The sequence below is a fragment of the Entelurus aequoreus genome, linkage group LG01, assembly GCF_033978785.1.
Source record: "Entelurus aequoreus isolate RoL-2023_Sb linkage group LG01, RoL_Eaeq_v1.1, whole genome shotgun sequence".
NCBI classification, from domain to species: domain Eukaryota; kingdom Metazoa; phylum Chordata; class Actinopteri; order Syngnathiformes; family Syngnathidae; genus Entelurus; species Entelurus aequoreus.
In genome coordinates, this window is record NC_084731.1 from 1,608,359 (window position 1) to 1,621,740 (window position 13,382).

The window sequence follows — 13,382 nt, forward strand, 5'->3', positions numbered from 1 at the left end:
TGGATGGGTAAATATTAACATACAGTAAGTCCTGTGCAAAACAATACTATACCCTTAAGTTTTATTTGGAAGTAGCGTCCACCACGCATGGGTCACCACTGACACCTCCACTGTACTTGTGGTGATAAAATGGACAAGCATCAACCTGCAGACGCACAAAGCTTATCGTCTGCCTTACTACACCACAAACAATAAGACTGGCAAGACAGCCTGGGAGAAACACTCAGGGCTTCACAGGTGAGTACTCAGACATAGAGGGCAAGTGGGGATTTCATCGTGTCACCTGATTAGACCGTCACTTGGTGCAACTTACCAAGTGAAGCGTAAGATCCGGGCGGAAGAGCAGAGGCGGAACTAAAGGACGAAGTAGATAATTGCACTGCCGAGGACACAGCAGGCATCCAGGTGCGGGCTGTGGTTGCTGCGTTGACATCCACGTCGCTGCAAGAACGCTGCAGGGAGCCAGAGGAGGTACCAACAGGTGGTTTGGAGGCTTGGCCCACTTTGGCTAATAGAAGTTCAAAGGGAAACATGAAGTTCTGTTATTTTGGTGACATGCAAAAAGCTTTACAACAGTGGTCCCCAACCTTTTTGTAACTTTTTCGACGCTTGAAAATTAGTCCCACGGACCGGTGGGGGGGAATGGTATTTTTTATTTTTATTTTTTGTCATAAAAAAATACAGTGTGCTTACGGACTGTATCCCAGCAGACTGTATTGATCTATATTAATATATATTGTAGGAACCACAACTACCCTAACAGATATTGTTAGCATAGCAACAAATGTGTTCTTACATCTCGCCATGCTGCTTCCAGTGGTGCTTCTTGCAGACAAAGCTCGACTATAAACAGCAGAGGGACAAAAACTGTGAATGTGAAATGGAAGGACAAATATTTGTGTTGACTTCTTCGGCTTTTGAGTTTTACTTGAGGCTCTCCTGTGAGGAGGACGAGGAGCGATCAGAGGCCGGCAGCGACACCAACGTGTCTCCACTTCGCAGGTGAGCTTGCAGAGCTTTCTGATACGACGACTCCAAGCTTTGGAACAGCTGCTCCGCCTCCTGACTAAAATGGCCATGGAAGTCCCAGTAGCACCTGTGGCGATATCAGCAATCATCATCATGAACTAGCTACCCTTCACTGCTGTTGAAGATTGCCACTTACTTCCTGGCCAAAGAGCGCACCTCCGCGTCTGCATCATGAATGCCTTTTTTGATTGTTTCCATTAACACGGCTACATGCCTGCCAAAGGAAACATTCAGATAGATGACTGACTGGACATTGCTTGCACACACACAAAGACTTATTGATGACAACCCAAGAGCTCCCTTGGTATCAAGGTTCAGCTCAGGTTTCTCTCAAGCCTGCAGAAACAATATATATTTTACACACAGGCAGCCACCCCTCTGACTACTGGGTGAGTGTCACGTTACCGCAACAGAAAGATCAGCAGCCACTGTCATCACTTTCACTTCACTGTCAGAACCTCTGCTTACTCCACAGCAGATAATATTACAGCTTCATTCATCTTCCCTGTAACCTGTAGCATGCATTTAATTATTCATGATATCAACATTTTTATAATCACAAATCAAATTTTTATAGCGCCATTCTAGTCACCCAAAGCGTTTTAAGTGATGATTAGGGATGATGTTTGATAAGAAATTATCGAGTTCGAGCCTATTATCGAATCCTCTTATCGAACCGATTCCTTATCGATTCTCTTATCGAGTCCAGATTTGTTGTTTATGGGAAAAAAAACACAATATTTGGTTTAACAAAAGCTCACTTTTATTATATAATAAATAAATAAAATCTAATAAATAAATAAATATTGACTGTTACCCACCTAAAAAAATAAAATAAAATAAATAAATATTGACTGTTGTTACCCAAAGTATATTAAGTTGGATTTTTCAGAGAAACAAATATATACAGTAACACAAAAACAAGCTGTCTCTGTGATCACTATAGGTGTATAAATAATAATATAGTGTTAAATAAAATCAGTCCCTTGGGCACAAAACTGAAAATAATACAGCTCTCCAAAAAGTGCACTTCTGCTGCTATTGGAACATAACTGTTTGTTATGATGCTTTGACATTTTTGCACTTTATTTCTTTATTGAAAGAAAATTCTATGAAGAGAAAAGTTCTTTGCAAATGTGGTTACAATGCTAAAAAATGAAAAGTTAAAGCTAAAAAAAGAAATACACTTTATTGAGTTAACATTATTTCTTTATAGGGGGGAAAATGTTATGAGCTAGAGAATATAACAACTACACTACCCAGCATGCAACGGGAGTTACGAGCATGCGCGGTGGCCCCGAAAAGTGTTGCATGTTGCCACGCTGTGAAAGTAAACGTCAAGAACTCAGCCAACACGCCTCGTCTGCATTATTTATAATTAGACAGACAACACATCTACAGTGTGATTTTGTAACGTTTACAAGGAAAGAAAAACACAAGTTCAAAAAGGGAGATATGTTGTATATATATGTATGTGCTGCGGTTGTTTTAAGAACGTTGCGACAGCTGCCGTAAAGGAGGTGCGTTGCTAGCCTGGTTGCTATGTTTCCGGTTGGTCGTAAAAGTGTCCGTCATGTGTTTTACCCTGCTAAAATCTCTCAGTAAAGTTATTCGATGGATTATACCTTTTGTTTTGAACTTTATTACACCTTGGAGCGCTTTTTCCCGTCCATTGTTTTCCTGCTTTCGCTATCTGCGCTTAATGACTGAGCTACGTGACGTCATTTCTTGTGATGTCCCACGGAGCATTTCTGGTCGGGACGGGATTTGAATAAAGAATCAACTCTTTTCCTTTACTATAGTGGTCTCGATAACGGGTACCGGTTCTCAAAAAGGGATTCGAGTCCGAGGACTCGGTTCTTTTCTTATCAAACAACCGGGAAAACCGGTTTCGAGTATCATCCCTAGTGATGATTCATTAACTCCAGTCACACACTGGTGGTGCACAGCTACATCTGTATCCACAGCTGCCCTGGGGTAGGCTGACATAAACCTGACTGCCAATTCATTCCAAGCACCACGCCCATGATCACTACCAAACATTAGTGTGGGCAGCACTGGAGGCAAGGTGAGTAAAGTGTACACAACAGCAGTGGCTGTAACACAGGAAGCAGGATTCAAACCGCCATGATGACCTGCTCTACCTCGTGAACTACTGCTGCCCAATATTGTGTATACAATTGTGTTTCCTGACCTCTCCAGAGCGCTCGTGTTCCATCCCTGTAGCTGCAGGTCCAAGAACTCATAGCAGCGCCTGCAAGACACACAGCATTTATTCATTATTTATTCTATAAATATATTTTTTCATCAAGTCCCCCCCCCAAAAAAAAACCTGAATAACTTGAACGCACAGAGTAAAAAAAGAGTCTTGCTATTTTTTGTGCTTACCTTCTGACCGCCACAGATTTTGAGGTACAGTTGCCGGTGATGACAGGGATCAGACGAGGGTAGTGTGTGTGCTGCAAAACACACAAAGCATGTTAGTCACTTGCCAGTAAACAATTGATTTGGCAGGAAGCAGAGACCCACTTTAAGGATGAGGCGGATGACGGCAATGCCAGAGGTGGCAATGACTTTGGCACTGTTGGAGACCAGGAAGAGAAGGGTCGGCAGGATGGCCTCAGCGGCATGATCAAAGCGGCTGCAGAGCACTGAGGAAAGGTGTCTGAAGACAAGAGATTCAAGCAACCACTCAAAACAAAAACACACTGGAACCACAAACAGAAAGGTTATTGTCAAGTGAGTGACTGAAAGAAAACTTCAGACGTCCTCTTCAAAATTTAAGGAGGACGGTCTTACCCAAGAGTGATACAGGCCTCCCGAACCACCTGAGAACGTAGGTCTTTGGCCGACAGTTTGAATGCAGACTCTAGGAGCCGCAACTGCTGCGGGAAGCCGTCAAACTCTGCTGCTCCAGCCAAGACCAGTGAGCGTACCTTCTTCAGCTGGTATGGCACAATAAGCAAGGCGATGTGATCCAGGGGCCGTACTTATCAAGCTTCTTAGAGTGCCATTTTACACTTAAGTCCTGAGAATTTGCAAAATTTAGTCCTACTCTCAAACTTAAGAATAAAAGCTTTTTATCAACGTTCTTAAGTCTAAGAATCACTCCTACTCTCCACGATATTTAAGAGACCTTCAGAGGTGTCTTAAGTGGTTAGGAGTTGCCAGCAGGGGATGGCACTGAGGCGAGAGAGACGTGCGCCAACGTTCAGGGAACGGAACAATGTTTTTGTTTTTTTTTGATGACGAGCAGCTGATCAAACGGTATCGTTTAGACAGAGCGGATATTATTTTTGTCACAGATTTAATACTTTTCGATTCTTTGTTGATTTCTGCATGTGTCTGCAGTGGACTAGTATATATAGAGCCACCCACACCAGTTTCAAATTAGTTGCCTAATTAATGAATTGGAAAAAAAATGTTATGACAGTAGCGTATGTGTGTGGCCGTGAGGTGAGTGACGTCAGTGAGTGTGTGGGCGAGAGAAGAGAGGGAGCGGTAGCGTGAGTGCCGACGGGGACTAGTTTGTTTTGTATTATTTTGTAGTTTATTGTCAAAATATACACTCCCATTGTCCACTTAAATATTTCCAAGATATTTCTTTATTCTTAGACAACGGATTCCCTTCCGTGATTGGTCATTTCTATGGACACAGAAATTACGTCACCTAAAATTGCGTTTACGGCACATAGTAATGTCGTAATTCAGCTCTGAGTGTGACACTTAAGATTCAGTCCTACACTTCGCTGAAAGTGTGAGTAAGACGCTTGATAACTAACTTTTAAGTGCAGCTTTCAGCGAATAATTTATTTACTCTTAAGTCAACTCTTAGCAGACTTCTTAGGAGTAATTCTAAGAAGCTTGATAAGTACGGCCCCAGAGCTTGACAACAACAAAGAAAAACTCCTGAGGTGACATTTTACCGCTGCCACGCGGAGCTCCCAGTCGCGTTTGTCGTCTGACAGCACATCTCGAATCTTGGCCATGGCCTCTTCCACCTCCCGGTTGGAGTATATCTGATTGAAGAATGAGGACATATAATCAGCTGCTTATGTGACAGACAAACACAGTGAGTCTTGAGTCAAACAAATGAACCTGCATAGTGGGAACATCATCGAAGGCTTGCATGAAGTCATCCTCATCCACTGCGCCAGCAGAAGAACCATCTTTCCCTGCAGACAACAAAAAGACTGTTGACTGAATGCTTAGTCTGCTACCTGATGATTGTATATCTTTAGCCTTACTTATTACTAGGCAGATGGAAAAGGTGGGCTCTTACCTGCTGACTTGGTGCTGGAGGTGGGGTGTCGGCGTGGACCCACACTCATAGTCTTTCTCCCAGCCAACAATGCAGCTTTGGATGAGGTTGAAGAGCAGCCTCCATCCAGTGAGTCGTCATCCTCAAAGTTTTTATCTTAAGCGGGGGGAAGGTAAAAAGGGGTTCAGTGAGCTATGCCACTCAACAATGGTGTGGGCAGGCGCACCAACATGTCTGCATTTCAAGTTTAAACTGGCACAGGGCAGAGGACAAATATTCCTGTAGCCTCGACACAGCATGCCAACCATAGTTGTGGAGGATCACAACAATCAGTCCACTGTCACTCGTGACGTCATCAACGCATTTGGAAGACAGACCATTATGAGATTTGCCGCAAGTAAGCTTCAAAGCAAAAGGTTACCAAAATACATGCAGCCATGTTGTCTAATTTAGGGATACAAGGGCCACCTTGATATGTTTCATGTAATAGTATTACATTTTTGATAACATTTTTGAAGCTTTGTAAAAATAAAAATAAAATTCCGGGTAATGTCTTTTTTTGCTTGTCAATTAAAGGCAATTAGTTGAAACGATTCTTGAATATCCAAATTAAAGTAAATGTTTTATTTTCACATGTACTTGTAACTTTTAAATAGTTTTTTTTCCAATGTGACCCTAATCATCCCTTTCAATGTACTAATTTGTAAACTTTAAAACATCACGGTATGTTTTTAAAAAATATGTCGCCCGCAAACAAAAACACAAGCGGTCTTTGCACACGCTATCAACGCTCGTCAACATTCCACATGGACGCACAAGCTCACACAACTACTGTGATGTCATTTTGTCATGTTGAACAAAAATGAATGCCAATGTGAACCCAAGGATGGGGGGGCTCCTCCCCTGGTGTTTAGCACACCCCAAAATAACAATAAAGAAAACAGTCAGTGGTCTTCAGTCCATCAGAGACAAACTATAAGTCTTCATCGTCCTGTGTGGTCACTCATAAGACACATTACAAATTTATATCCATCTTCCATCCTCCTGCCACAAAACCATCTATCATTGATAGCATTATAGATGGTGGCAAAAGCAGCAGCTTACAGGAGCAGATCCGCCTGCAGACCAGTTTCCTCAGCATGCTGACAATCAGGTGGTTCTAGCAGTCCTCTGCAATCCTCACATCTTTATCCTCTGACAGTGAGAACAGGGGCAAGGAGTGAAGTCAACATGCTAGTCTCCCTTCTCCTGCTCTATTGTAAAATGTTCCTCTTTGTCCTGATACAGTCACGCTGTCCTCTAGCTGACTCCAGCAAACACACGCACTGCTAACATCAGGATGGAAAAAGGAGGAAGTGGGGGTGGAGACAATGGGAGGAGCATGAATGCTAGGATCACTAGAAGGTGGAGCCAGGGCTGAGGGACAGCCATTGCGTCATAATGACTCAGGAAAGGAGGATGAGGATGGGGAGTGTCAGCAGCTATTGTGATACATTATTATCACAACTGTCAAACATGCACAATGCAAGGGTGGCAAGTAGGGATGATGTTTGATAAGGAATTATCGAGTTCGAGCCTGTTATCGAATCCTCTTATCGAACCGATTCCTTATCGATTCTCTTATCGAGTCCAGATAGGTTGTTGTATATGGAAAAAAACACACAATATTTGGTTTAAGAAAAGCTCACTTTTATTATATAATAAAAAAATAAAATCTAATAAATAAGTAAATATTGACTGTTACCCCCCTAAAAAAATAAAATAAAATAAATAAATATTGACTATTGTTACCCAAAGTATATTAAGTGGGATTTTTCAGAGAAACAAATATATACAGTAACACAAAAACAAGCTGTCTCTGTGATCACTATAGGTGTATAAATAATAATATAGTGTTAAATAAAATCAGTACCTCGGACACAAAACTGAAAATACAGCTCTCCAAAAAGTGCACTTCTGCTGCTATTGGAACATAACTGTTTGTTATGATGCTTTGACATTTTTGCACTTTATTTCTTTATTGAAAGAAAATTCTATGAAGAGAAAAGTTGTTTGCAAATGTGGTTACAATGCTAAAAAATGAAAAGTTAAAGCTAAAAAAAGAAATGCACTTTATTGAGTTAACATTATTAAAGACGTTATGAGCTGGAGAATATAACAACTACACTACCCAGCATGCAACGGGAGTTACGAGCATGCGCGGTAGCCCCGAAAAGTGTTGCATGTTGCCACGCTGTGAAAGTAAACATCAAGAACTCAGCCAACACGCCTCGTCTGCATTATTTATAATTAGACAGACAACACATCTACAGTGTGATTTTGTAACGTTTACAAGGAAAGAAAAACAAAAGTTCAAAAAGGGAGATATGTTGTATATATATGTATGTGCTGCGGTTGTTTGAAGAACGTTGCGACAGCTGCCGTAAAGGAGGTGCGTTGCTAGCCTGGTTGCTATGTTTCCGGTTGGTCGTAAAAGTGTCCGTCATGTGTTTTACCCTGCTCAAATCTCTCAGTAAAATTATTTGATGGATTATACCTTTTGTTTTGAACTTTATTACACCTTGGAGCGCTTTTTCCCGTCCATTGTTTTCCTGCTTTCGCTATCTGCGCCTAATGACTGAGCTACGTGACGCCATTTCTTGTGATGTCCCACGGAGCATTTCTGGTCGGGACGGGATTCGAATAAAGAATCAACTCTTTTTCTTTACTATAGTGGTCTCGATAACGGGTACCGGTTCTCAAAAAGGGATTCGAGTCCGAGGACTCGGTTCTTTTCTTATCAAACAACCGGGAAAACCGGTTTCGAGTATCATCCCTAGTGGCAAGTGATGAAGCGCAGCAAAGACAAACAAAACAGTTTGAGAGAAAGTGAATTGAATAGATGTGTGTTGAGACAAAGACCCAGTTCCTACTGCACACCATATCAGAGATTCGAAACACTCCAAAGTGCTTCAAATCTGAATCTTTTTTCGCATCAGATTCAGGCCACATCAGGAGGTAGTCTGAATCCGATTGGATTCTGATCATTTCAAACGTGACTTCAGTCTAAATGCAATGCGACCTGAATGAATATGTGACTTTTTCGTCAGTTTTGGGGTAGCTACGTCACTCTTGTGCGCGGGGAGAAGACACAGCCCACCAGCAGAAGTGGATACTTCATCACAACATCCGGTTTCGGATCTATTTTTAACGAACACATTTTCGGTGCGTCACTAGTCAATAGTGCGCAAGTAATAGGCTATATTTAATATATGAATATATATTTTGATTCCGAAGAAATCACTTTTGTTGAAGGACCCGAATTGACGCTCTGGCGTATTTTATTAAATGTGAGATGAAAAATAAGCTAATATTGATCCACGCTGATGTCTGTGCCTCCTCTACTTAACAGCTATAAAAAGATTCCAAATATATTACGCTACAGTGTATATATGTAAGTATTGTGGCCAAACAGTTTAATTTTTGTGTCATCTGACCACAGAACTTTGTCCATGTGATGTCAGATGAAACAAAAATGGAGCTGTTTGGCCACAATACCCAGCAATATGTTTGGAGGAGAAAAGGTGAGGCTTTTAATCCCAGGAACACCATTCCTACCGTCAAGCATGGTGGTGGTAGTATTATGCTCTGGGCCTGTTTTGCTGCCATTGGAACTGCTGCTTTACAGAGAGTAAATGGGACAATGAAAAAGGAGGATTACCTCCAAATTCTTCAGGACAAGCTAAAATCATCAGCCCGGAGGTTGGGTCTTGGGCGCAGTTGGGTGTTCCAACAGGACAATGACCCCAAACACACCTCAAAAGTGGTAAAGGAATGGCTAAATCAGGCTAGAGTTAAGGTTTTAGAATGACCTTCCCAAAGTCCTGACTTCAACGTGTGGACAATGCTGAAGAAACAAGTCCATGTCGGAAAAACCAACACATTTAGCTGAACTGCACCAATTTTGTCAAGAGGAGTGGTCAAAAATTCAAGTAGAAGTTTGTGGATGGCTACCAAAAGCGCCTTATTGCAGGTCAACTTGCCAAGGGACATGTAAGCAAATATTAACATTGCTGTATGTATACTTTTGACCCAGCACATTTGCTCACATTTTCAGTAGAGCCATAATAAATTCATAAAAGAAGCAAACTTCATGAATGTTTCTTGTGAGCAACAAGTATGTGCTCCAATCACTACATCACAAAAAAATAAGAGTTGTAGAAATGATTGGAAACTCAAGACAGCCATGACATGATGTTCTTTACAAGTGGATGTACACTTTTGACCACCACTGTATATATATATATATATATATATATATATATATATATATATATACAGTGTATATATATATATATATATATATATATATATATATATATATATATATATATATATATATATATATATATATATATATATATATATATATATATATATATATATATATATATATATATATATATACTGTATATATATATATATATTAGGGCTGTGAATCTTTGGGTGTCCCACGATTCAATTCAATATCGATTCCTGGGGTCACGATTCGATTCAAAATCGATTTTTTTCCCAATTCAAAAGGATTGTCTGTTCATGGAATACATAGATTTCAGCAGGATCTACCCCAGTCTACTGACATGCAAGCAGAGTAGTAGATTTTTGTAAAAAGCTTTTATAATTGTAAAGGACAATGTTTTATCAACTGATTGCAATAATGTACATTTGTTTTAACTATAAAATGAACCAAAAATATGACTTATTTTATCTTTGTGAAAATATTGGACACAGTGTGTTGTCAAGCTTATGAGATGTGATGCAAGTGTAAGCCACTGTGACACTATTGTTCTTTTTTTATTTTTATAAATGTCTAATGATAATGTCAATGACTGCTATGTTGAAATTGTAACTAATATTGATACTGTTGTTGATAATATTCATTTTTGTTTCACTACTTTTGGTTTGTTGTGTGTGGTGTTTGTGTCTCCTCTCAATTGCTCTGTTTATTGCACTTCTGAGTGTTGCTGGGTCGGGTTTGCTTTTGGAATTGGATTGCATTGCTATGATATTGCTGTGTATTGTTTTGTTGGATGATTAATAAAAATAAATAAATACAAAATAAAAATAAATACAAAAATAAAAATAAAAAATCGATTTTTTAAAAATGAGAATCGATTCTGAATCGCACAACAAGAGAATCACGATTCGAATTCGAATTGATCTTTTCCCACACCCCTAATATATATATATATATATATATATATATATATATATATATATATATATATATATAGTATATATTTTTGGTATATATTGTATATATGTTATAGACATAATATAATATATCTGTATATATAATATTCTGTACACATATTATTAGAGATGTCCGATAATATCGGTCTGCCGATATTATCGGCCGATAAATGCGTTAAAATGTAATATCGGAAATTATCGGTATCGTTTTTTTTTATTATCAGTATCGGGGGTTTTTTTGTTTGTTTTTTTTGTTTTTTTTAATTAAATCCACATAAAAACACAAGATACACTTACAATTAGTGCACCAACCCAAAAAACCTCCCTCCCCCATTTACACTCATTCACACAAAAGGGTTGTTTCTTTCTGTTATTAATATTCTGCTTCCTACATTATATATCAATATATATCAATACAGTCTGCAAGGGATACAGTCCGTAAGCACACATGATTGTGCGTGCTGCTGCTCCACTAATAGTACTAACCTTTAACAGTTAATTTTACACATTTTCATTAATTACTAGTTTCTATGTAACTGTTTTTATATTGTTGTACTTTCTTTTTTATTCAAGAAAATGTTTTTAATCTATTTATCTTATTTTATTTGATTCATTTTTTAAAAAAGTATTTGATTTTCACCATACCTGGTTGTCCAAATTAGGCATAATAATGTGATAATTCCACGACTGTATATATCGGTTGATATTGGTATCAGTTGATATCGGTATCGGTAATTAAAGAGTTGGACAATATCGGCATATCGGATATCGGCAAAAAGACATTATCGGAAATCCCTACATATTATGTATATATTCGTATATATGTTAGATTTTTTTTTTATCGCTATATTAGTCTATTTATACCCTGCTTGGCACTCAGCATCAAGGGTTGAAATTGGGGGTTAAATCACCAAAAATGATTCCCGGGCGCAGCACTGCTGCTGCCCACTGCTCCCCTCACCTCCCAGGTGGTGAACAAGGGGATGGGTCAAATGCAGAGGACAAATTTCACCACACCTAGTGTGTGTGTGACAATCATTGGTACTTTAACTTTAACTTTAACATTGTCCTTTCCATCCTTACACTTTCCATCATTGTAACTGAGCTACTGTGTTGAACAATTTCCCTTGTGGATCATTAAAGCTTGTCTAAGTCCAAGTCTAAGTCTAATACATATATATATATATATATATATAAAGTAAGTTTACTTTTCCCCCGCTTCAGTGGCGAGATGGTCAAGATGTAGATGTATTGGAAGTTTGGTATTAAAATGGCCCAACAAGCTACTATTGTGATTGGTTAGGAACCCACGCAGATGTCTGGGAGTTGAGCAGATGAATCAAGGGTATCATTGTTTTCCTGTAGAATTCGTTCCAAGGAGAACATCTAATTACAGGACAAGAAAATTGATCCAGCAGGCTATCACGAACCACAGAGCAATACAATCAGCATACATTGGCACTGGTGATTAAATCTTACCTGATTCAGGTGACAAGATCATGTTCCCTGACCTTTGGACTTCATCAAATTTACTGAAGATCACGTTTAACCTGGAAAAAAAGGTGGGGAGGTTGCACGTTAATAGTCCATTGCGTCACCTTTCGAACACAATATAATTTCATCACCTTCTTGAAATGATGGCCTAAGCAAAACAATTTCAATCAATCCTTTGATTTGAAAAATTCAGCTCTTCAAGATGCTGGCCACCTCTGGTAGAAGCTAAACTATCATTCATTGACTTAAAACTAAACTTGAAGTATACTGATTTTGATTCAACTATTACATTACAAATATTATTTTATACACATTTTCAAACTTTAAAAGAGTGTTTTCATAATTATTACATGAAGTAACTCATACGTCGACTGATTTATTTTTATTTTTAGATTTGCCAACAAATTTGAAAATATATGGCTGCCTTAGGCTATTATTTTTGGAAGAAGGTGAGAACTGGGGCCGTACTTATCAAGCTTCTTAGAGTGCTATTTTACACTTAAGTCCTGAGAATTTGCGAAATTTAGTCCTACTCTCAAACTTAAGAATAAAAGCTTTTTATCAACGTTCTTAAGTCTAAGAATCACTCCTACTCTCCACGATATTCAAGAGACCTTCAGAGGTGTCTTAAGTGGTTAGGAGTTGCCAGCAGGGGATGGCACTGAGGCGAGAGAGACGTGCGCGAACATTCAGGGAGCGGAACGATGTCCTGGATTTGTTTGATGACGAGCAGCGGATCAAACGGTATCGTTTAGACAGAGCGGGTATTATTTTTGTCACAGATTTAATACTTTTCGATTCCTTGTTGATTTCTGCATGTGGCTGCAGTGGGCTAGTATATATAGAGCCACCCACACCAGTTTCAAATTAGTTGCCTAATTAATGAATTGGAAAGAAAATGTTATGACAGTAGCGTATGTGTGTGGCCGTGAGGTGAGTGACGTCAGTGAGTGTGTGGGCGAGAGAAGAGAAGAGAGGGAGCGGTAGCGTGAGTGCCGGCGGGGACTAGTTTGTTTTGTATTATTTTGTAGTTTATTGTCAAAATATACACTCCCATTGTCCAATTAAATATTTCCAAGATATTTCTTTATTCTTAGACAACGGATTCCCTTCCGTGATTGGTCATTTCTATGGACACAGAAATGACATCACCTAAAATTCCGTTTACGGCACATAGTAATGTCGTAATTCAGCTCTGAGTGTGACACTTAAGATTCAGTCCTACACTTCACTGAAAGTGTGAGTAAGACGCTTGATAACTAACTTTTAAGTGCAGCTTTCAGCCAAGAATTTATTTACTCTTAAGTCAACTCTTAGCAGACTTCTTAGGAGTAATTCTGAGAAGCTTAATAAGTACGGCCCCTGG

General features: G+C 39.2%; 1 protein-coding gene across 8 annotated transcripts in view; it reads right to left on the reverse strand.

Moving 5' to 3' along the window:
* The window catches only part of LOC133646544 (CLIP-associating protein 1-B-like), a 50,913-nt gene that overhangs the window by 22,803 nt on the left and 14,728 nt on the right, over positions 1–13,382 (reverse strand). For all 8 annotated transcript variants that reach the window (XM_062042048.1, XM_062042016.1, XM_062042034.1 and 5 more), the window contains exons 8-19: positions 12,002–12,072; positions 5,312–5,446; positions 5,128–5,204; positions 4,956–5,048; positions 3,829–3,974; positions 3,559–3,694; positions 3,418–3,488; positions 3,224–3,283; positions 1,166–1,243; positions 929–1,096; positions 797–843; positions 314–508 (exon numbers count right to left, since the gene is read on the reverse strand). In XM_062042048.1, the coding sequence (XP_061898032.1) occupies positions 314–508; positions 797–843; positions 929–1,096; positions 1,166–1,243; positions 3,224–3,283; positions 3,418–3,488; positions 3,559–3,694; positions 3,829–3,974; positions 4,956–5,048; positions 5,128–5,204; positions 5,312–5,446; positions 12,002–12,072 (1,277 nt within the window). The remainder of the gene's footprint in view (positions 1–313; positions 509–796; positions 844–928; positions 1,097–1,165; positions 1,244–3,223; positions 3,284–3,417; positions 3,489–3,558; positions 3,695–3,828; positions 3,975–4,955; positions 5,049–5,127; positions 5,205–5,311; positions 5,447–12,001; positions 12,073–13,382) is intronic.